This window comes from Delphinapterus leucas, chromosome 7 (genome assembly GCF_059928025.1).
Source record: "Delphinapterus leucas isolate spDelLeu-1000000601 "Yukka" chromosome 7, BTC_Dleu_Yukka2, whole genome shotgun sequence".
In the NCBI taxonomy this organism is placed as follows: Eukaryota; Metazoa; Chordata; class Mammalia; order Artiodactyla; family Monodontidae; genus Delphinapterus; species Delphinapterus leucas.
Genome location: NC_143135.1, coordinates 65,597,165 through 65,622,302, shown reverse-complemented (window position 1 = coordinate 65,622,302; position 25,138 = coordinate 65,597,165). Strand labels below are relative to the sequence as shown.

General features: G+C 36.5%; 1 protein-coding gene across 1 annotated transcript in view; it reads left to right on the top strand.

Moving 5' to 3' along the window:
- NOX4 (NADPH oxidase 4) overlaps positions 1–25,138 on the top strand; it is a 153,045-nt gene that overhangs the window by 108,623 nt on the left and 19,284 nt on the right. The window contains exons 14-16 of the mRNA XM_089915387.1: positions 18,575–18,694; positions 20,214–20,322; positions 24,937–25,005. Of these exons, the coding sequence (XP_089771513.1) occupies positions 18,575–18,694; positions 20,214–20,322; positions 24,937–25,005 (298 nt within the window). The remainder of the gene's footprint in view (positions 1–18,574; positions 18,695–20,213; positions 20,323–24,936; positions 25,006–25,138) is intronic.

Here is a 25,138-nt window from a genome sequence, read left to right as displayed (position 1 = left end):
GGAATGGGCATAATGATGGGTGAGCTTTGGGAGGGCAAAGAAAAAATTTTTCCATTTTAGGATTTCTGAAAAGGCCTGAAAAACCTAACCTAACTAACTAGAGCATCTCCTGCACTATAATGTCTCAAGCTCTTCACAGCTAATCCCTCATCTGGTTTCCTGTTTTCTATCCTTTAAATGTAAGGATTCATTTATATATATATTTTTGTTGTTGTTGTTGTTTTGGGTTTTTTTTTGCGGTACGCGGGCCTCTCACTGTTGTGGCCTCTCCCATTGCGGAGCACAGGCTCCGGACGCGCAGGCTCAGCGGCCATGGCTCACGGGTCCAGCCGCCCCGCGGTATGTGGGATCTTCCCGGACCGGGACACGAACCCTTGTCCCCTGCATCGGCAGGCGGACTCTCAACCACTGCGCCACCCGGGAAGCCGTATTTTTTTAACATCTTTATTGGAGTATAATTGCTTTACAATGATGTGTTAGTTTCTGCTTTATAACAAAGTGAATCAGTTATGCATATATACATATACATATATCCCCATATCTCTTCCCTCTTGTGTCACCCTCCCTCCCACCCTCCCTATCCCACCCCTCTAGGTGGTCACAAAGCACCGAGCTGATCTCCCTGTGCTATGCAGCTGCTTCCCACTAGCTAGCTATTTTACATTTGGTGGTGTATATATGTCCGTGCCACTCTCTCACTTCGTCCCAGCTTACCCTTCCCCCTACCCATATCCTCAAGTCCATTTTCTAGTAGGTCTGCGTCTTTATTCCCGTCTTGCCCCTAGGTTCTTCATGACCATTTTTTTTTTTTTAGATTCCATGTATATGTGTTAGCATACGGTGTTCGTTTTTTCTCTTTCTGACTTCACTCTGTATGACAGACTGTAAGTTCATCCGCCTCACTACAAATAACTCAATTTCGTTTCTTTTTATGGCTGACTAATATTCCATTGTATATATGTGCCACATCTTCTTTATCCGTTCATCTGTTGATGGACACGTAGGTTGCTTCCATGTCCTGGCTATTGTAAATATAGCTGCAATGAACATTGTGGTACATGACTCTTTTTGAATTATGGTTTTCTCACGGTATACGCCCAGTAGTGGGACTGCTGGGTCATATGGTAGTTCTATTTTTAGTTTTTTTGTTTGTTTGTTTGTTTGTTTTGCGGTACGTGGGCCTCTCACTGCTGCGGTCCCTCCCGTTGCGGAGCACAGGCTCCGGACGCGCAGGCCCAGCGGCCATGGCTCACGGGCCCAGCCGCTCCGCGGCATGTGGGAGCCTCCCGGACCGGGGCACGAACCCGTGTCCCCTGCATCGTCAGGCAGACTCCCAACCACTGCGCCACCAGGGAAGCCCCTATTTTTAGTTTTTTAAGGAACCTCCATACTGTTCTCCATAGTGGCTGTATCAATTTACATTCCCACCAACAGTGCAAGAGGGTTCCCTTTTCTCCACACCCCCTCCAGCATTTATTGTTTGTAGATTTTTTGATGATGGCCATTCTGACCGGTGTGAGATGATATCTCATTGTAGTTTTGATTTGCATTTCTCTAATGATTAGTGATGTTGAGCATCCTTTCATGTGTTTGTTGGCAGTCTGTATATCTTCTTTGGAGAAATGTCTATTTAGGTCTTCTACCCATGTTTGGATTGGGTCGTTTGATTTTTTGATATTGAGCTGCATGAGCTGCTTGTAAATTTTGGAGATTAATCCTTTGTCAGTTGCTTCATTTGCAAGTATTTTCTCCCATTCTGAGGGTTGTCTTTTGGTCTTGTTTATGGTTTCCTTTGCTGTACAAAAGCTTTGAAGTTTCATTAGGTCCCATTTGTTTATTTTTGTTTTTATTTCCATTTCTCTAGGAGGTGGGTCAAAAAGGATCTTGCTGTGATTTATGTCATAGAGTGTTCTGCCTATGTTAATAAGTGGTTTTCAAAATAACCACATGCTAGATATGATTTTAGGAATTTATTCTTCTTTAGCATCTTGATAACTCTTTCTTAAATGGGATAGACTTTTTCTTAGATGCCACAAGTGTATTAATTGGTTGAAGCAATGTGCCTCATCTTCCTAGAGAATAAGGAAGTACCAGGTTTTTATTAGGTATTCTCTTCCCTAAAAGCTGATGTACGCTGGTGTCTTGATCCTTCCTGTGGAAGCTTGGAGTACCCTCTACTTTTTGAGTAATCTGACTCTCTTTAGTAGCTAGTATGCAACAGGCTAAAGAATGAATAAATTATTATCTGTAATAGAAAAATCGGTCACCAAATTAAAGAATTAGAGCTTGGTTTACAAATATTTAATCAAAACTCATCATGATGCTAAGTGATTCATTCTTTGATCAGTTTGGCAGTTTATTCAAGTATTTACTGAACTTCACCTGAGTTAGTTTTTCCCTGATTTCACAGCTATGATAATATTTACTTAATTCTGGTCACAAAATAAATACATAATCTGAATTATCTGTTCATTGTTTCTGATATTAATCCAGGTTTAATCTCTAGCAGTAATCTTCCAATCTCTTCCCAGTACTCACAGGGACATACATGTACTTGGAGAAGCCTTGCATGGGTACATTACTCATGTTCATGTTGGCAGGGAGCATGGAGGTGCCTGAAGAGATCCATGCATGTCTATCAGTATTTTTGCCCACAGCTGCTATTTGCAGGGGCCAGTGCCTCTTAGGCTTACTGTCTGACTGACACCATTGTTTAAAGGAGACTTACAATGTTTCTCAACTCGTAATCTGTCTGCAGTTGTTTCCCTAGGTTTCCTTAGCTTTACAAGTATCCTTCTTGTTCTTAGATTTCTTTTCTGATAGTGATGTGATCCATTCTAATGTTTAACAGACATCATGTGACATCCTTTGTCAGTGTCTAACCCTTGGAGTAGATATACTTTTTGACATCTGCAGATTAAAGAAATAAATATCATCCACTGATGCCACACACACCGTATTACAGCAGTTCAGTGTGCAGACTCTGAAGCAGATTGCCTTCCCTGCTGACCTGGTGAACTGGGTGACCTAACCCTCTGTGCCTCTGTTCCACCTGTGTGAAAGGAGGAAGATAATAATACTTACCACTCAAGCACGATATAAAGATGAAATGAAGTAATAAAATATTTTGAACTGAGCTTGACACAGTAAATACTGCATTTTAGCTGCAGATGTTATTTATTGCTATTCATTTAAAATTGCATCTAGAATTAACTAGATTTGCATGTTTCCAAACACCATAGGAAATAGGCTGTTCATTTATCTTGCAGGATAGCTTTTATGTCAAGATACTTTCATCCACCCACCCTTATTAATATTTAGGGAAGTACTATTTATTCAATATTTCTAAATTACTGCGAGATGCTGATGTGAGGCACCACTTAGGTGACCACTTAACATCTTTATGAGCTTCAGTTTTCTGAACTATCAAATGAAAATACGCTAATTAAAGGTTTCTGGGGCTGAAAATATTTACATAAAATTCTGGATTAAATACAATTAGTTTATTTAAGTTACAGAATATTAACTATTTTCATCTTCCCATAGCTGATTTAATGTCTAGTTTGGCAGAATTTTAGGAGATGCTGGGGGACATAGAAGGGATAATATAATTCTGTTTGTGCTGTGCCTAGGCAGTGTTGAGTTGGTCCAGGAAAGAGCATAGGAGCAAAAACTCTGTGCATGTAAACAATGCCCACTTAAAGAATGTTGCGGTAGAAGAGAAAGTTGTGGTAAGGGCCAATTAGTAAATACAGGTGGGCAGGGAATCTGTGTGTCTAGACCTAATTTAAACTAATTTTGTATTATTCATGGTTTTTAATACTCTCATTTTTTCTCTCATTTATATTCATTCTCAGATATACTCTCATTTATTCATTATTGAAGATAACTAAAAGTCAAGGAATTTGTAATTTTATGACACAAAGATTTCTAGAAAGCTGAAAGTTTAATCAAGCCGTTAGTATTTGTTGCTTTTATTCACAATGCCGTATACCTATTTATATTAAGATTTTTTTTTTAGTAATTGTTTGAGAGTTTAATTTATTTGTATGTCGCTAAAATTTCAGCAGCTAGATCTGCTTTACAGTAAATGACATTATGTTTTTATATTAATAAACATAGAATTGGCTGCTGAATTCTACCAGATAAGTTTTTGGCACTTATAGATATAACCATATAATTTTTTTAACATCTTTATTGGAGTATAATTGCGTTACAATGTTGTGTTAACTTCTTCTGTATAACAAAGTGAATCAGCTATATGTATACATATATCCCCATATCCCCTCCCTCTTGCGTCTCCCTCCCACTCTCCCTATCCCACCACTCTAGGTGGTCACAAAGCACAGAGCTGATCTCCCTGTGCTATGCGGCTGCTTCCCACTAGCTATTTTACATTTGGTAGTGTATATATGTCCATGCCACTCTCTCACTTCGTCCCAGCTTACCGTTTCCACTCCCCGTGTTCTCAAGTCCATCCTCTACCTCTGCGTCTTTATTCCTGTCCTGCCCCTAGGTTCATCAGAGCCTTTTTTTTTTTTTAGATTCCATATATATGTGTTAGTATACGGTATGTGTTTTTCTCTTTCTGACTTACTTCACTCTGTATGACAGACTCTAGGTCCATCCACCTTACTACAAATAACTCAATTTTGTTTCTTTTTATGGCTGAGTAATATTCCATTGTATATATGTGCCACATCTTCTTTATCCATTCATCTGTTGATGGACACTTAGGTTGCTTCCATGTCCTGGCTGTTGTAAATAGAGCTGCAATGAATATTGTGGTACCTTTCTCTTTTAGAATTATGGTTTTCTCACGGTATATGCCCAGTAGTTGGATTGCTGGGTCATATGGTAGTTCTATTTTTAGTTATTTAAGGAACCTCTATACTGTTCTCCATAGTGGCTGTATCAATTTACATTCACACTACATTAAGATTATTCTGATTCTTTTACTGACTCATTGAATATAGACTCCATTTGTGAGAAATACATTTTAAGAGCTAAAATATGGGTTAAGAAGTGACTTATTTGCCCTATATTACATGGTGTCACAGAGTGATATTTACAGAGGATAATGTAGCTGACCTTCTTTAAGTGAGACTCATCTACACTGGTTAATATAGGCTGATGAACGGACTGTGGTAATTTGGATTGGGAGTGGGTTCTCTAGTGAGCATAGTGTCCCTATAATCTTGAGCATCTTATAGAGACACCTAACAGATAATGAAACGTGGAAAAGGGTGTCTTTTATTTAGGGAAAGAATTCATGAGGAGAACTGACTAGTTATTGAAATGTGTGTGTACGTGTGTTTTTTAAGGGAAAGCCATTTTTTAAAAAACGTTACCTGCGATGATGCTGGGGAACATTGTTCTAAATTATAATCATGCTAATTAGTCACATTCTTACATTCCTGAATTCAAAGTTGACCCATTGCCAAAACCGGGCACATCCATTCTCATCAGAATGTCACAGAAGACATTGCACCATGAAAATTCGCAGAGCAGGAATAGATGTGTCAGAAATAGATAGATGAGTGAAAAGCAGGAAATGAATGCATACTTAATATAAAGTAAATATTGATTCATAGGTTAGAGGAAAGAAATGGAGATAATGAGCTTAAGTTTTGTTGCTCATTTCTTAGCTGTCATCATCATTATTAACTGTGAAGGCTTTAGGTTTATAATGTATTTAGAATAGAGGGTAGCTATAAATATTCTTATCCTTGTAAATGCAGCTTCGGGATGTAAAACGGTTGAAGACATTTGGCATAATTTTACTCACAAATGACTTGCAACCATGTTGGCAATTAGGCCAGCAAAACATATTCCAATGGCTTTGAAAGTTTAATCATAATACATATAAAAATATTGTGGAAAACAGGAATAAAATGTCACGTATCTCTATTTCGTTCTCATAAAGATCAAATTCTCTGGAATGCTTAATGTCAGAACTGTTTAGAGAGGGGAATACTATTTATGACAAAATTCAGAGCTCTTTCTTTTTGGCTTGGTTCGCCACCAGAGGACAACCTTGATTATTTGGACAATAAAAGCAATGTCTCAACTTAATGTCATTTCCAATGGGCTGTTTAAAAATGGCTTAAAACAGTGATATTGAGTAATATACTTAAATTGCAGAGCCTCAGATGACCTTTCCAGATGTCATCTATTCTCCAAATTGTCTTCCTTTCTCTTCCCAAAGAAAGTTTTGAGTTCCTCTTCCTCCAGAGACCCTCCCTCCCACTTCAGTAATTTTTGTTCAATCTGCACATTTGTAATATATTTGTTACCTGAGTGAAGTTATTCTCATTCATAAGAAAAAATAGCAACATTTAACACTTTTTACATGCCAGGATTGTGTTATGTGCTTTATATGCATTATTTCATTTAATCTTTACCATCCCCTATGAGTTAGGTAGGACCATCTTCCCAATTTTACAGATTTTACAGATTAAGGGACTAAAATTTAAAGGGGTTAAGTGACTTATCCAAAGTCACATGGCAGAGCTGGGTCTCAAACCCAGGTCTGTTTGGCCCCCAAATTATACCTAATTGTGCTATACTGCCTCTCATTTATTCATCTGTCCATTTTTCCATTCTTCAAATATTTATTCAAAAACTACATGCACCAGAAGCAGTCATAATTACTGAAAATACAAAAATGATTAGGACATAGTATATGGCTTTGTGGGACCTAGAGTCCCATTGGGGAAAAGCAGAATCAGAGTTTAATGGAGAAATTAATTATAGCAATATGATAAGTCCTATAAATTATAGAGAAGTACTAAATTCAATTGGAGAAGAGAAGATAAAGTGTCTTCCTGTCTAGGCAATTCATGTAAAGTTTAATTTTCCCTTTGGGGAAAATCTTGACAAGTGCTATGGAACCAGATGAAGAGGCTTTTTATAGATGGAACAAAGAGTATAACAGCATATGGAACCGTGAAAGTGGGTGGTTCATTGAGAGATCGTATTTCATATTCAGGAGGGAAGTGATAAAGGATCGATTCTGTCATAATAGTAATAGGGAAAAGCAGATAGATGTCTGAGAATGTTAGGAGGCGCAATCAGCAGAATGGGATGACTATTGGACAAAAAGAAGAGGAGGTAGAGGATGAAAGGGTGAGGGGAGGGAAGGGAAGAGGAAGGACTTTAAGGAAGGAATTCAAGCAGTTTCACTTGTATCGCATGCTGGCTTACTGTCCCCATGACTGAGGACAAGTGGGAGGTCTTTCTGAACATGATTTTTTTCCCCTCTATTTCAAATACAATATTAGCACTACAGGAAAAACTCCCTGTTTCTCCTTTACTCTCACATACAATACTTCTAACACCAGGTACGTGGGAGTTTTTTCCGCACCAACCAATTCTTTGACACCAGATGGGTGTCTGGCAATTCAATTCAATTCTGACACTAACCAGAGTTAGTTGCAGACCCTACAGCTTAGGGGTTCAGTCCCCTAAGATTGCTCGCTCCCACTTCAGATGCCAATCACAAGTAGGAAGTTCCCAAGTTACTTACAGCGTCCGCCCAAATTAGCTACAAATCAGGGTTCCCATGATCCTCTCCTTGGATTCTGTCCTTTGCTCACAGAACTCAGGGAAACACGTACGGATTTATTATACAATAAAGGACATGAAAAAGCATACAGATGAACAGCCAGATGAAGAGATACATAAGGTGAAGTCTGGAAGTGTCCCAAGTGCAGGAGATTCTGTCCCCATAGAGTTGGCGTGCACCACCCCCTTGGCATGTAGATGTGTTCATCAACCTGGGAGCTCTCTAAACCCCTTTTTATGGAGGCTTCGTCACAGAGGCATGGTCAGTTACTAACTTCATTTCCAGCTCCTCTCCCCTCTCCAGAGAATGGGGGGGTGGAGCTGAAACTTCCAAGCTTCTAATCATGGCCTGGCATTTCTGGTGACCAGCCGCATCCTGGAGCCCACCAAGAATTGTCTCATCAGAACAAGAGACATTCCTAGAATCAGGAAATTCCAAGAATATAGGAACTCTGTGTCAGAGGCTCCTATCATTGAGGAAATTACAAAGGTCTTAGGAGCTCTGTGTCAGGAATAAGAGCCAAAGACTAAATACTAGAATAAAAGATTTTCCTAGTACCCATATGTAGAAGAGTTTAGGAGCTCTGTGTCAGGAACTAGGGATGGGTGGGTAGATAGACAGATAAGTACCTTCCCTCTAGTGTTGCTTTGAGGAACACACAGTGCCTGGCATAATTCTACCTCGTAAAGCTTTGTGATTGTTAAATAAAATGATGTAAAGTACCTGACTTTTTGCAAATGTGAATTCTCATTAGTATCCCCATTCCCAGCTCTATTCTACCTTTTCCCAAAGCTATGCCTCACCTCAGGGCAGGGTGGTGAGGTTCTATCCCTTCATTCCAGTCTAGATCCTGCCAGAACGGACATGTTCTGCCCAACAATGATGGCTCTGGGTGATGGGATCTGATGGCACAGTGATTACTCAGGAAGGGACTCTTTCTATTGTGGGCCTGCTTATGACGGATGCACAGCTGTTCTAGTAGTTTCCACAATCACAGCTAATCATAACATTCTTCATAATGTACATAATATTAAAGGATTACTTTCTCTCATTTTCTCATCCCTAAACTTAGGTTTTCTTTTATTTAGTAGATAATATTCCAACACCTGGCTGGCAGGAGATCTAAAAAAATTGATATTTTTAGGATTCTTAATTCTTGAATATTTTCGAATCTAGGCAAGCATAATGTCAAAATTAAGCTGATCTATCCATAGATAGTAGGTCCCAGCCCCTGGGCTGGAATTCACAAGTAAAAACCCTGCCATCAGGACTGCAAAAGCAAGTTGGACCACCAAAAAAAAAAAAAACACACCGAACAGTTCTACAAAAACTGAGGCATTGCTGAAATTGTGAACATTCTGCTCAGACATATGATAAGTCAAAGAACTCTGTTAGTGCAAGACTAATGGACAAGGAATAAGGATGCCTCCGTGCTGAGTGAGAGAATAACTGGTTCTGGACTCAAATAAGAACTGGTTCAAGGATGGGGCCAAGGTGAACCTGTAGCTGGGAGGTCAGGAAGCTGAAATCTTAGAACAAGTTGAGGAAGTAAACACTTTCTAGGAGATTAAGTTAAGCATATTGGTTGGATTCTCCATCTAGTGCCTTTGAGACCATTTACTTTCTTTGTTCTGCCTCATCCTGCATTCTCAGCTGTCATACATCTTCTCAGACATCAGCTGTTTTTAGTTTTTTTAATTTTTTATCTGTCTTTGACTCAGAAATTGTCTATAAGTTGAGAGAGAAAGTGGCCTGAAGTTCTTCCTTTGTTAAAAATCTTAAAATCCTATCTTAACATCCTTGGATAGAAACAACCTCCTTTTTGCATAAGGTGATATATAGCTCCTCAACAATATTCTCAGCTCTAGAGGAGTGAGATATTATCAAAGTTAAGCCATGATTTTAGAAACAGTTTATGAACCTATAGTAAAAATGAATATTAAAAAAGCAGTTAAAATTAATCTATTCATAATGGTTATGGTAGTATAATTTTGATAATATACTTGTTTTATGGAACTTCTAGCCAAAGAATTTTTCTCCTTGCAGCCCCTAAATTAATTAACGGTTTCTGTTGGAAAATCTTGATTAAATGATTCAGAACTCCAAGAAACAGACATCAGTCAAAGCAGTTTTTCGAACAATGTCGCTTTTATTTATGCATGAGATTGTATTAGGTATTAATCACTCACTCATTAATTACGGAGAGATTTCTTAGCCCTCTGCTGATGAAGTTTTCTTCCTTAAGTTGTTCCTAAAGTCTAAGCGGTGTGGACCACTACCCACCACCTCCCACCAAGTCTTAACTTAAATGTTAAGGGCTTGCCTGGGTCACCATATTTAAAATCCCCATCTGCACCAGCTCACTCTCTATCCTCCTACCTGCTCTTGTAGAACCATCAATGTCACATGGGATATTGTTAGAAACACAGACTTTACCCCAGGCTTACTGACCTAGAAAATCTGGGGGTGGAGGCCAGCACTCTGTGTTTTATAGCAAGCCCTCCAAACGATGCTGATGCACGCTAGCATTTGAGGACCATTAGAGAAAGATAGAAAGATTTCAAAGACTTTCTCAAGCTTTTTAACTCCCTCCCACTCCTTGTTGTTTTTATTGATATGATTACTTCCTGGGAAAGGAATAGTCTAAAACTGCAACTGTCCTTTCCAGGGAAACAGTTAATCACATTCACCTTTTTCCCAGAAACAACTGTTATATGAAGGATGGCTCTGAACCCTTCCATCCTGCAAAGCAGGAATTTCCAGGAGTTCCTTGATACAATGTGCCCTTTTCATATTTTGTTTTGCCTTTATGTATTATCCCTAACCAAAATAATTTCCAATTGACTGTAATCATTAATATGTGATCATTAAGAAGATGAGCTTTGGAGTCAGTCTTACAAGAAATTTAGTAACGCTTCTTAATAGAAACGTGGCCTTGAGAAAATTACTTAACATTTTGAGTTTTTGTTCCCACCCCAGTAAAAGGGAGATTATACCTTCCTGTAAAGGTTGTTGTGTGAATTAGGAGTGAAGGTGTATATAGAACGTTTAGGTAGGTCCTGGGTTAAATTAAATGTTCAATGAGGAGTATCTATTATTATGATACCTTATTTTAGGTTTTGGGAGGTAAGGATCTGAGATAGTTTTTGATTTTTTTTTTAAATTAGAATCACTTTTAAAGTAAAAGTTAATGAGATGAAGATAACAAAGGCAAATAATTTTCCAGAAATGTACATTTGCATCAGCACTAAATGTATGTAAATTATAACTCTTTATTCTTAATAATAAAATCTAACATTTATCACACACTTACTATGTCCAGGCACCATGATAAAAGTTTTATCAAGTATATTTGCATTCAGCTACATAAAACAGAAACATAGCTAAAAGTGATGAGGGCTTGTTTTTCTCATGTGACAAGAAGTACCAAGGTAAGTGGTGGCTTATATTAATTCAGGGTCAGCATATTACATCTGAGGTGTCTGCAACTCCTCTTTCCTTCTCTCGATTGCAAGATGCCTCTTTCAGCTTCAGCCATCGTATTCTCTTTCCAGACAGAAGAAAGAAGAGCAGAGGGCGTAAAAGGTGCAGGCAAGCTGAGTCAGCATCCTCCTTTACAAGGAGCTGCTCAGAACCCCAACCCCAAGCGTCTTACATCATATTACCCTAAAGTGGGTCTTATGTCTTTGTAAGAAAGGGTGGGAAATATAGTCATTTTTTTTTTCTTAAGTGGATACATTACTGTAACGCCACCACCAATTGGGAATAAGGGAGAGAAAACAGATAAAGGGTAGACAACCAGTGGTCTTTACCTTGCCTGAATTATCTCATTTAATCCTTACAATAACCAGTGATGTGTGTATTATTTACATAACCTTCTGTTTACAAAGAGTGTAATTGAGGTACAAAGTGATAGGTAACTTGCTCAAGGTTACATAGCTACTAGCTGCTGAAGCCATGATTTAAACTCGATTTAGAGCCTACATTCTAATTTACTATATTACTATATAGTAAACACATAGTTTTATTCATCTTCCTTAAATTTTCTTTAATAGCTCTTTTAAGTTGCAATTTTCCCTCCTACTTGGATTTTAAAAGGCTATTTTTTTGCTGTTAAAATCTCTGTACTGAAAGTAATTGCTGTGAAAGTTTTGAGAACAGAAAATTTTACCCTACTGTGAGCATTCTCCCCTCTAGTGAATGAGGTTGCAAGTGTATTGTCTCTAAATTAAAGGCAAATGAACGTGTTGAGCATATTTTATTCTTTCAGTACTTCTTGCAACCAAAATTTTTTAGTGCCTCTTGTACGCCAGCAACTGGAGATAACAACTGAGCTAAGCTATTTTAACAGCGTCCTGGTTTTCCTGGGTTTTTGAGTTAGTAGTAAAACCCAAGGAGGAAATCTGGTGATTCCTAGACAATAGGGCTAGCTGTATTTATAAAAATGTGTTTTATTTTTTATGGCATTTTATTGTTTTCAAAGCACTTTCATGTGTAGTATTTTGTTTGTTATACCCATTTATTCTATGAGTTTATCTTATATAATTTACCTCTTTTTTATTAAAAGCCTCTAATCAATCAGAGAGTAAGCATAGAAGCTAGAATGATAGAAACTTATAGCAGTAGAGTGATTATTTCTTCCTGTCTGAAAAATATTGCAGCTGGTAAGTTGTATCACAGCTGAAATCCAGCATTTTGGGGTTCTGTTATTCCAAAATCACCTAGGGAGGAAAAAAATGATGGCAGAGGAAGGTGAGACAAAACATTAAAATCCATATACTCAGGGTGGTAGGAGGGCAAAAAAAAAAAAAATCCATATACTCACAGAATATGGTAATATTACACTTAATTCCCAAAGGCTGTCTAACTTTATAGGTTGAGATTTTGTTGATGGTATTTCTGAACTCGTACTTTCTTGGATTATATTTTTAAATATAGTTCTGTGTCATTGTTCTGGTTTTGATTTCAGAGTCTACAGTTATATATATGTGTATATATATATATATATATATATATGAGAGACATTACTTGCCTGTCTTCCTTTTCAACCACTTTCTTTTTTTCTGTTGGTATTTAGTGATCATTTTTCTACAATAGTTATTCTCTGTCTCCTGGTAATGCTGATATGAATTATGTATGATTTTATTTGCATTCCGTATTGATCGTACAATTTTGGAGAAGATTCACATTCAGGTAGCAGACATTACCCTCCAGATCTTGAAATAACTAAATCATCACTTTCTATAAAGTCACGAAGAAGATAATATTCACAGAATACAAAAGAAAAATAGAGGGAAAAATCTCACTTTATTATCAACATTAATGGAATTCTCTGGAAAGACACATTAGAGCAGTGCTTCTCAGACTTTAATGTGTTTACAAACCACCCAGAGGCCTCAATAAAACACAGATTCTGATTCAGTAAGTCTGAGGTTGGATCTAAAATTCTGTCTTCTAACAAGTTCTCATATAAAATTAATGCTATTGGTCCAAGAACCACACTTTGGATGGAAACATACCACATATTAGTCAAAGCCTAATGAAAGGCTTTTCATTCCTTTCAAGGTCAAATTTTATCACATCTGTAACCAGGGAAGAGAGGAGTGCTCAGCATGCTGTACAGAAAAGAAGAGAGTAGAATAAAGAAGTCTCTTGCCTCATGGTCACCTATCTTTGATAACAAAGGAAAATCTGAAAGCACACCCCAGCGAGCTGAATTACCAATGATTAGTAACATAATATCTGTAACAATGTTTTTTCCTTAAAGTCTGTTTTATCTGAACTAAGTGTTGACTACAAATATTTTACTTTTGAATAAATTTTCCTCCTATATCTTTATTCTTTAACTTTCAACTTTTTTGTACCCTATCTTTTAGCTGATTCTCTTGAAAAAACCCATGACTCAATTTTATTGTCTTATTTTAGTCTGACAGTCTTTCCCATTGAGCTGAAGATGTTCGTTCATTTATGTTGAATTACATTCTACAGAATTATTTTGTACTCATTATTTGTCCCACGTTTTCTGTTTCTTCCCCTACCCTCTCTTTTTTTTTTTTTTGCCTGTGAAGACAAGATGCATAATAATGACATTTTACTTTTATTTCTTAATTGAATTGAGCTCTCTACACTAATGGAAAAGAAATGACAAAACAAAATATAGCATAAATAAATTTGAGGTTTAAGAGTTCATTCACACTAAAATTAGCCAGCAGCTAAGCCAGCGAGCTATATACCATGCTTTCAGCAGGAGATAAGTTGCCATGTGGAAAAAAGAAGAAAGCTAGGAAAGGGATGGAATGATTTGTTTGAGAAAAAGAAATTGTAAAATATTTGCACCTAAATGCAGATAAGTGGACAGAAAATAAAAAGATTCGGTTATCATCTTAATAAATAACATTCCAAATTAAATACAATTTTAAAAATAGCGCTCTTTGTTGGAAAGGCTGATGTAGTATAAAAGTCTAAACTAAAGATCTAAAAGTGTTTATTTTAACCGAATATATTCCCTCTAAAAGCTTTCAGAGGTAATTTTATTTTAGTGTGGCTTGCAGATGGGTTTAAATATATGTTGGAATGGGGTGTGAAATTTGGCTAGGTGTTTTACCTGAAGATTCACTAGGGGTTGGTCAGCTTATAATTCATGTTTCCAGTTAACTACCTAGTGTGTGCACAGTTTGAAGAGCTTGGTAGCTTTTCTTTTATATTATTTGAACTAGTTTTTGCATATTAATAAGCATTTCAAGTCACATATTAGCAGATCAAGCCTAAGTTAGCCAGCACAATACAAAAAAAAAATCAAAGGGCAAAAACAAATTCTCCTTAACTTTCTATAGGAACTAATTCCAATAGTGGGGATCCACCTATATGTTTATGTATGTGTATGTGTGTATTTAAGAGTGAAAAATAAACATAATATAGCATACTAGATGCTCAATAATAATCTTACTAGTATAGAAAGCCTAAAAATCTAAGCACACAAACGTTAGTAATTTTAATACATGTTTGATATGGTAGGAGATAAAAATAATTGCTTGGGGTCGTAACCCATAAGGAATGTCCTACCTAGATGAATCAGTGAAGTGAGTGCTAAAGCCTCTATTTGCTCCTAACATCATATGTATTTATCCCCAAAAGTTAGAGCTGGTTTTAACAGGCCATATGGGTGGTGGACAAGAGATAAGTCCTGGGCTCTGAAGAGGGTTGGAGAGCAGATCAGAGAACCCTGCACATGGCCCAGTGGATAAACTAGAGATTAAATAGTCGGCTCGGCAGAAGGAGGTGGTAGAGATAATTGACTTATTTTGTCCTTGGTTCTGAAGGGAATTAGAAAAGAAATCTCCCCTGATATTTAGTAACCACAAGCTCCCTCTCACTTGAGTTGAAACACTGAATTCACAATATGTATATAGCCCACTAAACACAGAGACAAAAATTTAGTTTAAAGTGATTCCAGATTCATGGTGTCCTTTGGTGGCCTGGAGGAGGAAAATGAAAATACTCTTTTGGAGGGACACATTTTAATCCTCAAAGTATTCCTATACATGAGGCACCAAAGAGCTCGTATTTTTAAAAAAATGAAACAAATCACATGTTAGTAAAAGTGTATATTTAAAAAGTATAAAGCAAATGTTTAATATGTCAAAAGAAATAAAGGAGAGTATTAAAATAATGATTAAGAGACAAAGGACAATCAAATTTCTCAAAACACTTTTGAAAAAGAGCCAATAGACCTTATAGAAGTGAGAGATACAATATCATAAACTTGAGCAGTTTATCGCAGCCATGGAGAGAATAATGAATTGTCAAGTAGAACTGAAATAATTATCCAGAATGCAACACACAGAGACAAAGGCATGGAAAATATGAAAGAAAGGTTGAGGTATGGTGGATGGAGTGAGAAGTTCATGCATTCCTTTACATTAGAGCTTCAAAAAGAGAAAAAGAGAGAGTGAAGGAGATGTAATATTTGAAGAAATAATAGCTCAAATTCAGGGATATCAATGAATCTCAAGCAACATAATAAAAATAAATTCACCCTAGGAAAAATCGTAATTTACTTACAGAAAGGTAAAAGCAGAGACCAACACTTAACATAAAAGTAGTCAAAAAAAAAAAAAAGAGAGGGGAAGAAACAAAAAGTTGGACAAACAGTACAGGTGATATTGTGGTACGTAATCCAACATCACTGAACTAAATTCTACAGTTCAAAGGAAAAGGCTGTCAGACTGGAATAAGAAAATGAAACAGGGCAATAGCTGTTTTCAAGAGATTTGCTCAGAACATAAAGGTAAAGACAGGCTGAAAAGTTAAAGAAGGTGAAGAATACAGCAGAGAAATTCTAACCAAAGAAATATTGTTTCGGATAAAATAGACTTTAAGATAAAAATATTTTCAGACATAAAGAGAGTTAATATTCAGTGAAGAAAAGGTTCAATTCATTATTTCTCTGGTTGAAAGGATTAGAATGAACTCCTTTTTCAAGAAGACAGTTTTGATTTTTTTGGTTTCATAAATAGAAATGGAGTTCATTCTGGTGGTCAATATAAACCACTTCTTAGATGTGTGACCTTGAGGAAATATTTAAACTTCTAGAACCTCAGCTTCCTAACTGAGGAAGTAGAATGATACCACTTAATTCTTGTTTAATAATTACAAATAATTCATCTAAAGCATGTAGCACTGTGCCAGTCTCATAGCTCTATTGATGTCAGAATAGTCAAGGAAAAAGCTGTTGGTTTTACATTGTAGTATCTTTACATAGACAGAAAGATTAGGCCTATAAATTTATTTTGGTTAGAAAAATAATCCTTGGGCTGTCTAATTTAGTTCAAAGATAGCTATTCTCTTATAAAAATCTCACTACCCCAGAGGCTTGTTATATTCTGAAATTTCATTAAAAATAACATTTCCTTTGACATCAACCCAGATAGAATATGTGGAGGAATGTCCATTTTTGCCAAACACAGGATTGATGAGATCAAATCAGAACTTTATAGAGATGTGTTTTGTAAACTTTAAAACACTATAAAGTTGTTCAGTTTTATTATCCACTTAATGCCAACTAAGAAAAAATATTTATTTTTTTTACCTTTATATACTGTTTTTTTAAATTAAATTGCTAGGTTTTAAAATTTTTTATTTTAATTTTTTATTTATTTTATTTTTAGCTGTGTTGGGTCTTCGTTGCTGCACACAGGCTTTTCTCTGGTTGCGGCGATCAGGGGCTACTCTTCGTTGTGGTGTGCGGGCTTCTTATTGAGGTGGCTTCTCTTGTTGCAGAGCACGGGCTTTGGGCACACGGACTCAGTAGTTGTGGCTTGCGGGCTCTAGAGCGTAGGCTCAGTAGTTGTGGTGCACGGGCTTAGTTGCTCTGGATCTTCCTGGACCAGGGCTCAAACCCATGTCTCCTGCATTGGCTGGCAGATTCTTAACCACTGCGCCACCAGGGAAGCCCTGGACAGTTACTATTTTTTAAGAAAGTCTTTTTTTGTAATAGGAAAAAAGCTTTAAAATGGCAGTGTTTTATATATATGGGTCTTTTTTTTTTAACATAAAGATATCTGGAACTAGGCAGTCCATAGAGGGTATGGCAATTTTATAGTCATCATAAGTGTTTAGACCATCAAGTCAACATTTCAGGCACCAGGAAGGAGAAAAGAAGGGGACGGGGATAGAGATGCAACTTTCAACTGAGACAGCTTCCTTCAAGGAACCTTCCAGTTTTCCTAACTACACTTCCATTTATATCACATTAGGCATAACATAGTCACACAACCGAAATAGATGCAAGACAGCCTGGGAAATGTTGTATTTTGGCTGGGCACTTTGCTTCCCTGAATAACGTTAATGTTTTTTTACTAAGCAAGAATGAGACCTAAATGTCCATCGACAGATGAATGGATAAAGAAGATGTGGTATACATATACAATGGAATATTACTTAGCCATGAATAATGGCTCAGAATGAAATAATGCCATTTATAACAACATGGGTGGACCTAGAGATTATCATACTAAGTGAAGTAAGCCAGACAAAGACAAATATCATACGATGTTGCTTATATGTGGAATCTAAAAAAAAATGATACAAATGAACTTATTTACAAAACAGAAATAGACCCACAGACATAGAAAACAAACTTATGGTTACCAAAGGGGAAGGGGGGAAGGGATAAATTAGGAGCTTAGGATTAACATATACATACTACTATATATAAAGTAGATAACCAACAAGGACTTACTGTATAACCCAGGGAACTATACTCAATATTTTGTAATAACCTATAAGGGAAAATAATCTGAAAAAGAATAGATATATGTATATGTATAACTGAACCACTGGAAACTAACACAACATTGTAAATCAACTATACTTCAATCAAAAAAAAAGCAAGAAAGAATGGGAGGCTGAATATTGAGTGAACGATTTTCAAGTTTCATTGTAGTTAAGAAGGATTTCACACACATACATTTGAATATACAATCACAAGTAGAGTATTCAGAGATTCCTTTGAGAGTGTGCTCTGGCTATTTCTATACTAATCAACCTAACCAGGGCAAGAAGAGGAACAGGGTTAATTTCTTTTCTGTTCACATGGTAAGCGTTTCAGGAAATATTTCTGCTGCTATCTTTACCATGGAGAATAATATTATTGAATTTAGACACAATAAAACAAGATATTTTAATTTAGTCCAATATAGTAATAAAATAGATCAAAGCTTTAACTAGTCCTTAGCTAACTATCATGGTCCTATATACATTTCTCTACACTTTAAATGAATGTTTCCCTCAAAATACCAATGCTTTGAAACAGATGTGCTTGTGTTAATATTGACAGTTCATAAACAACACTCCTTGTTCCTTTAAGCTTATCACTATGAGAAACAATGAAATGAGGCCCGAGCCATCACAAAGCCTAGACACTAGATTTATCATGTTTGCCACGTATTATAGAAATTTAATTTAACTCATTTTCATTTTTTCCACCTTTGTCTGCCTTGTCCACAGGCTCTACATTGATGGTCCCTTTGGAAGTCCATTTGAAGACTCCCTGAACTATGAGGTTAGCCTCTGCGTGGCTGGAGGCATTGGAGTAACTCCTTTTGCATCAATACTCAACACTCTGCTGTATGTCATTTTGATCCATTATGTTAGTCCAAGTAGAGAACTGTCAATATTTCAGACAGCTCTCTTTCAGTAAGAAGTAATTCCTTCCAGAATTCTTTTACTTATTGTTCAAGGAACTCCATTTACTGACTGATAAGGGGAATAACTGAGTGATTCTCAATACGTGGTCTATGGCTTTCAGCGTGTTCTCTTGTAGAATAACGTCAGTATCACAATTATGCATTCCTCTGTCCTTTTCCTCTGTTAAAGTCATTCCACCAGCCTCTGTTTCTTTACTTTCTCATCAGGGGCAAGTGGCATTACTAATGCATTTAGTCAACAAATATTTTTGAGCACCTATGTGCCGATTCGTCTTATAGTTTCTGGTAATACAGCAATGACTAAAGAGAGTTTCTGCCCTTAAAACGTTTACATTCAAATGGGGCAGGAAGAAAATAAACCAGTGAAAAATTCATAAATAACATTATTTCAGAAAATATTAGAACTATGATGAAGAGAATAGAGATTAATGGGATATAGAAATAAAGGGCCCGGGTTATTTTAGAAGTATGGTCAGGGAAAGCCTTTCTGAGGAGATGACAAATGAGCACATCATTCCTTGGACTGTTACTCAGCAAATTTATAACAGACTGAAGAATAAAAATTTCAAAGGTAAGATTGCTTAACCAGGATATACTTATTCAGTTATTTTAGTTCTAGCATTATAAGCAAAAATTAATGGACAGTAATTGTCATGAAACCCACAAACAAAATCTATTCTGTTCACTTTTCAAGAAAACACAATTTGCATTAAAAGTTTGTTTTATGAAGTACTAAAAAAGAAATAATAAGTTGAAGTGATACTTGATATAAATCTGGGACTTTTTGAAGGTTCTTCAAAAAATAACTATATTCCAAACCAGAAATTGTTTCTGAAAACGTTTTGCAAGTTATTTGGACACCTAAAGTTTAAAAAAATGAAGAATACTTTCTTAACCTCAAGCCTACTTCATAATTATACGGAGGAATCCAGACTTGGAATTGTGAGTTGCTAGAATGAATTACATAGTAGGTGGTTGTGAAATCTCTTTCTTTAACAATTATTAAGAAGGGGGTAAAAAACTAACTTTCTGGAATGGTTTTGGCTCATTTTGCCTGGAAGCCAGGGCAAGATGACCATTGGAGCCCTGTTGAGAGATAGAATTCACTGAAAATAGAGAACTTTCTTTTCCTGAGATGCAGAGCTGATATTATTCTAATTCAGGAGTTTAGTTTATTGCCTTCAGATGGAAATGGGTGATATGCATATAATATCCACAAGCATGAACACTTAAATTCATGGAGTATATCATATCTTTGAGTCAGTATATTGCATTTTAAATAAATTTGGGAGTTAAAGTAAGTGGTATGTCAGATGCTACAATGTAAATGACTGTTTTTTCTATAGGTTGCTTACTAATGAGAAGCAAAATTTCAAGTATATAGGGATTCTTAATTTTTTTGCCATCATAATCACTATCATGTTATTTTAATTTTAAAGGGATGACTGGAAACCATACAGGCTTAGAAGACTGTATTTTATTTGGGTGTGCAGAGACATCCAATCCTTCCGTTGGTTTGCAGACTTACTATGTGTGTTGTATAACAAGGTAAAATTAGGTTTGTTTTTACTTTTGCAGCTTTCTAAATTTAAAATAAATTATTTTATTTCAAATTGTAAAAGTAACAAGTGCTCACTATAGAATAAACCAGAAAATATGCAGATAAGTAGTGAGGAGGAAAAAAAAATCCCTTAAGCTTAAAAAAAAAAGAGGTGACATCTGTTAATAATTTGGTACACATCTTTTCAGATATTGGTATCTGTGAATTTGTGTGTGTATTTAGAACATGTTTTAACATAGAAAGGTATGCATATGGCTGGTGATGTATGCATATAGGATACATATGCATGCAAATGTGAATACATATGAGATTGTGACAGAGGACAGATAGAGGAAAACATCAACAGGCAATTACTATTACACCTTTCATCCTTTGTTCTAGTAGCTCTTTTTTTTTTTAATAAATTTATTTATTTTATTTATTTATTTTTGGCTGCATTGGGTCTTCGTTGCTGCACGCGGTCTTTCTCTAGTTGCGGGGAGCGGGGGCTACTCTTCGTTGCGGTGCGCAGGCTTCTGACTGCGGTGGCTTCTCTTGTTGCAGAGCACGGGCTCTAGGCGCACAGGCCCAGCAGTTGTGGCTCACGGGCTCTAGAGCACAGGCTCGGTAGTTGTGGCGCACGGGCTTAGTTGCTCCGCGGCATGTGGGATCTTCCCAGACCAGGGTTTGAACCCGTGTCCCCTGCATTGGCAGGCGGATTCCCAACCACTGCGCCACCAGGGAAGCCCCTCTAGTAGCTCTTATCTCTTATCTCCACCTTTGATATTCCAAGTTGGATCATCAGCAGACTTTTGGCACAGTATACAGAATTTCAAAAATCCCAAATTCTAAGTTTTATTCCTTACAGAGATGAAAAGCAGGCATTTTCGTCTATCCTACATGTAATCTGTTACTTATCTATTAATGTATCTATCTTTATTTTTTAAGTTATTCAAGTAATACACATATGCATCTTTGCTACAGATTTTTCTAATAATCCACATGAAGCAAAATCCCCACCCAGTCTTTGTAACCAGATGTAACTCACGAGCATTCTATACGTTCTACCATACTATTTGTATTGTTCTGCACATTGCTTTCTATAAACTTATTACTATCTAACCAGACACAAAAGGACAACTGTTGTGTGCTTCCTCTTATATAAGGCACCTAGAGTAGTCTAATTCCTAGTGACAAAAAGTAGAGTGGTGGTTGCCAGGTTTCCAGGAAGGAGAAATGAGGAATTACTGTTTAATGGACACAGAGTGTCAGATTGGGAAGATGAAGAAGTTCTGAAAACGGATTGGTGGTGATGGTTGCACAACAATGTGAATGTATTTAATGCTAATCAACTGTATACTTAAAAAAACAGTTAAAATGATCAGTCTTATGCTATGTATATTTTACCACAATAAAAAAAAAGTGTAGATTTCTGGGGTTCACCAAGGGCCCGCTAAATCAGGAGAAAAAAAAGGGAGAGATGAGAAGCCATTGAATGGATTTGAGCATACTTATATGATTGTAGGTCATCTTGAGAGTGTGTGTGAATATACCAAGCCTCGGGGTACTGCAGTTTGTAGAGGGGCAGAAGATGAGTGGTAAGTCAGTAAAGGAGACTGGCCAGAGTGGCCAGTGAGGTAGTAGGAAACCAAGAGGTAGTTCTGTCCTTGAGGTAAGGAAGAAAAATCTTTCAAGAAGAGCATCATCGTGGGTATTTTTTCTAGGTTAATGCCTGAGGCTGGACTTCCTGAGTTGGAGGCTCTGAGAACTTTGGGAATGAATTTAAATTTTTAATATATACTAAAAAAATGTCCCCCAAGGAGGCTAAAATAATTTACATTTCCACCAAAGAATATAAGAGAAATTTATTCCAAACATTATATTACCAATCTTTCAAATTTCTATCCATCTCTTAAACAGTGGCATCTCTAGTTTTCCCTGAATGCTAGTGAGACTGAACTTCTCTCCCTATGCTTATCAACCACTTGCATTATTTCTCGGATTTCCTAATTCTACCTTTGCCTGTTTTTCTAGTTTAAAAAAATTGTTTTGAACTGATAGAGAGCCTATACTTTTTTTAATAAAAGGCTATAATTGGATCCAAGATGTGGAAAGGCACATTTGAATAATAGATGCTTTATAAGGCAAGTAGCAGGGCAGGAAAAGAGGAAAGAAAAAAATATAAATGGCTGGACATTCGAAGTAGTTCAATCTTAAGATTTCTTCTCAAACTTTTTGGTGGATATGCTTTACCCTTAGGATTCCATGGAGTAAATAATATAAAAGCTTAAAACTAGTGTAAATAATGTGGTGATGATTATCTCTACACACACCTCTGTATACCTGTTTCGATTTTTCACATCAAGAGGATGAACAGTGGTCCTGCAATTGTGCCTCTGAGGAAGATGTTAAAAAGAAGTCTTTTTTTATTTTCTGTGTTTGCAACTGAGTTACCAAGTTCAGTGTTTGTGTGTGTGTGTGTGTGTGTGTGTGTGTGTGTTTCTTTAGTAGATACTATTGCTTGTTTTCAATGACAGATAAGTTAAAATGGAGACATTGAAATCATTAAATACATTATTTAAGTCTGCATACTTCTCTCTGGAGGCTGTGGGCATCAAATACGTTATTTTTTTTCTTCTTGTTTAAATTAATTTTTATTGGAGTATGGTTGATTTACAAGGTTGTGTTAGTTTCTACTGCACAGCAAAATGAATCGGCTATACATATACATATATCCTCTCTTTTTTGGATTTCCTTCCCATTTAAGTCACCACAGTGCATTAAGTAGAGTTCCCTGTGCTATACAGTATGTTCTAATTAGTTAAGAGAAAAACAAATATTGTATATTAACGCATATATGTGGAATCTAGAAAAATGGTATAGATGATCTTACTTCCAAACAGCAGTTATTGATGCAGGAGTTATTGGGGTGATCTCAGAGGAGCATCCTGGTAGACATTTAAGACAAAAATCAATGCAAGCCATGTGTTTTGTGAGGTGCTATCCATTACTGGCACCTGGAAATTCCTGTTTCCTCACAATTAAAATTCATAAACCCTGATTCAATTCCTGAAGGGCATTAAAATGACTTTAGTGTTTGGGTATAACTTGAGGCAGCTGTGGTATGGAATTTAATGATTATATTTTAAGACTATTATGATAAGAGAATCATCACTTATCACTTTAAAAGTTTTTAAAATGTGTTTTTATTGGGATTTTATAACTTAGAGTTTCCGCCTGTCAGAAAATGTATAGTTTTAGATCCAGAAGAAACCTGTAGGATAATGTCATTCAACTCTATCATTGTCCTGATGAAGAAACTGAGGCCTTTATAAGTTGAGTAACTCCCTGGAAATCTCAAGGTTAGACAGTGATGGCAGTAGAAACAAGTCTCTAGCCACCTGCCAGGTGCCCTTACTATTATAAAGGGTGCCAGAGGAGTGATGTAACCTCACTTAATTACTCTCTATTTGCAAAATGACTTCTTTTGCATTCCTGAACCTTCTATTTGGAGCCCCAATATATATTCATTAAAAAATTATTACTTTCACACTCTGTAAAAACAGTACTTGAAATCAATTGATCCTTTTGCTGCAATAAGGTCCAGCAAAGCCATACCATCTCCAGCAAACCTACTATGCCCACTGATGCTCAAGAAATAGTTTGGCTCTTGAAGAAGTGCTGGTCTCTTCTAAGCCTTTCCTCAGGTTCTACACATCAGATACTCATCTCTGTTCTCCAGAGCACACCATGGTTATTGTGTTCCTTGCTTCTCTTCTACTTCTTGTTTTTTTTACTTTTTGACTCCTTTTCCTTATCTTTCAGCATCTCCTTATTTCAGGGTGGTGAAAGGAGGCCTTAAGAAGAATAATATTTTTTTAAATGTAGATTTCAGAAGTTAGGATTCAGTCAGAACTAGGCCAGAGTCATTAGCAGATTCATTTTTGCCTTCTGGTAAAAGGAAGCCTATGGGGACAAAACCCTTTTACCCCCTTTGTTGAATTCATTTTTCTTCAGATATTTTTCTTTGTCAGTTTATTTTTCAAGATTTCAAAATGTTTGAGAGCTTTTCCAGACTATTTTATTTTGGCAGGTATATTTGCTGCCTCATACATTTTTATACAAGGGAAACCAGTGCTGAATAGGAAGAAGGTAGGAACTGGAACCAGGTTTTGTTTGTTTTGTTTTTTGTGATTCCTAGCATGCCTATTAAATATCACTTTTTACTTTTAAAAAATCATATTCTTTCTGAGTGAACTCTTTAGTAAAATTTAGAGGCTCTTAGGGAATAAAATAAGAAATAATTGGGGAGGATTTAGGGGAATATTAGTATAACATTTAGCGTGTTTGATTTTGTATCTATGAAGATAACAGAGAACTAATCCTGTCCACTACCTCCATCATAACTAATTAAACCAGTAGGTGACAGGTTATTAATGTTAGAATCTGCCATGTCTGTGGTACATATATATGTATGTATATATGTACATTTGCTCGTAGATGTTGGCTGTGATAAGACACGATACATCTTAACAAATCGTAGAATCACATATGTTAGGATAGGAGAGAGTCTGTGTATACAGAACAAATTTTAATGTCTATTTACTTTTATGTCCTGTCAGTTTTGGAAAGAGAACAGACCTGACTATGTCAACATCCAGCTGTACCTCAGTCAGACAGATGGGTTACAGGTATGTGATTGGATGTTATTGTAAATTAAACAAGCCTCTTGAGAATAGAAGATTTACTGTAGGGGCTGTGTGGAAGAAAATTTCTGCAGGTGGTTTGAAGAGACGTTTCCCAGAGGAAAGCCTGTTTTGGAAT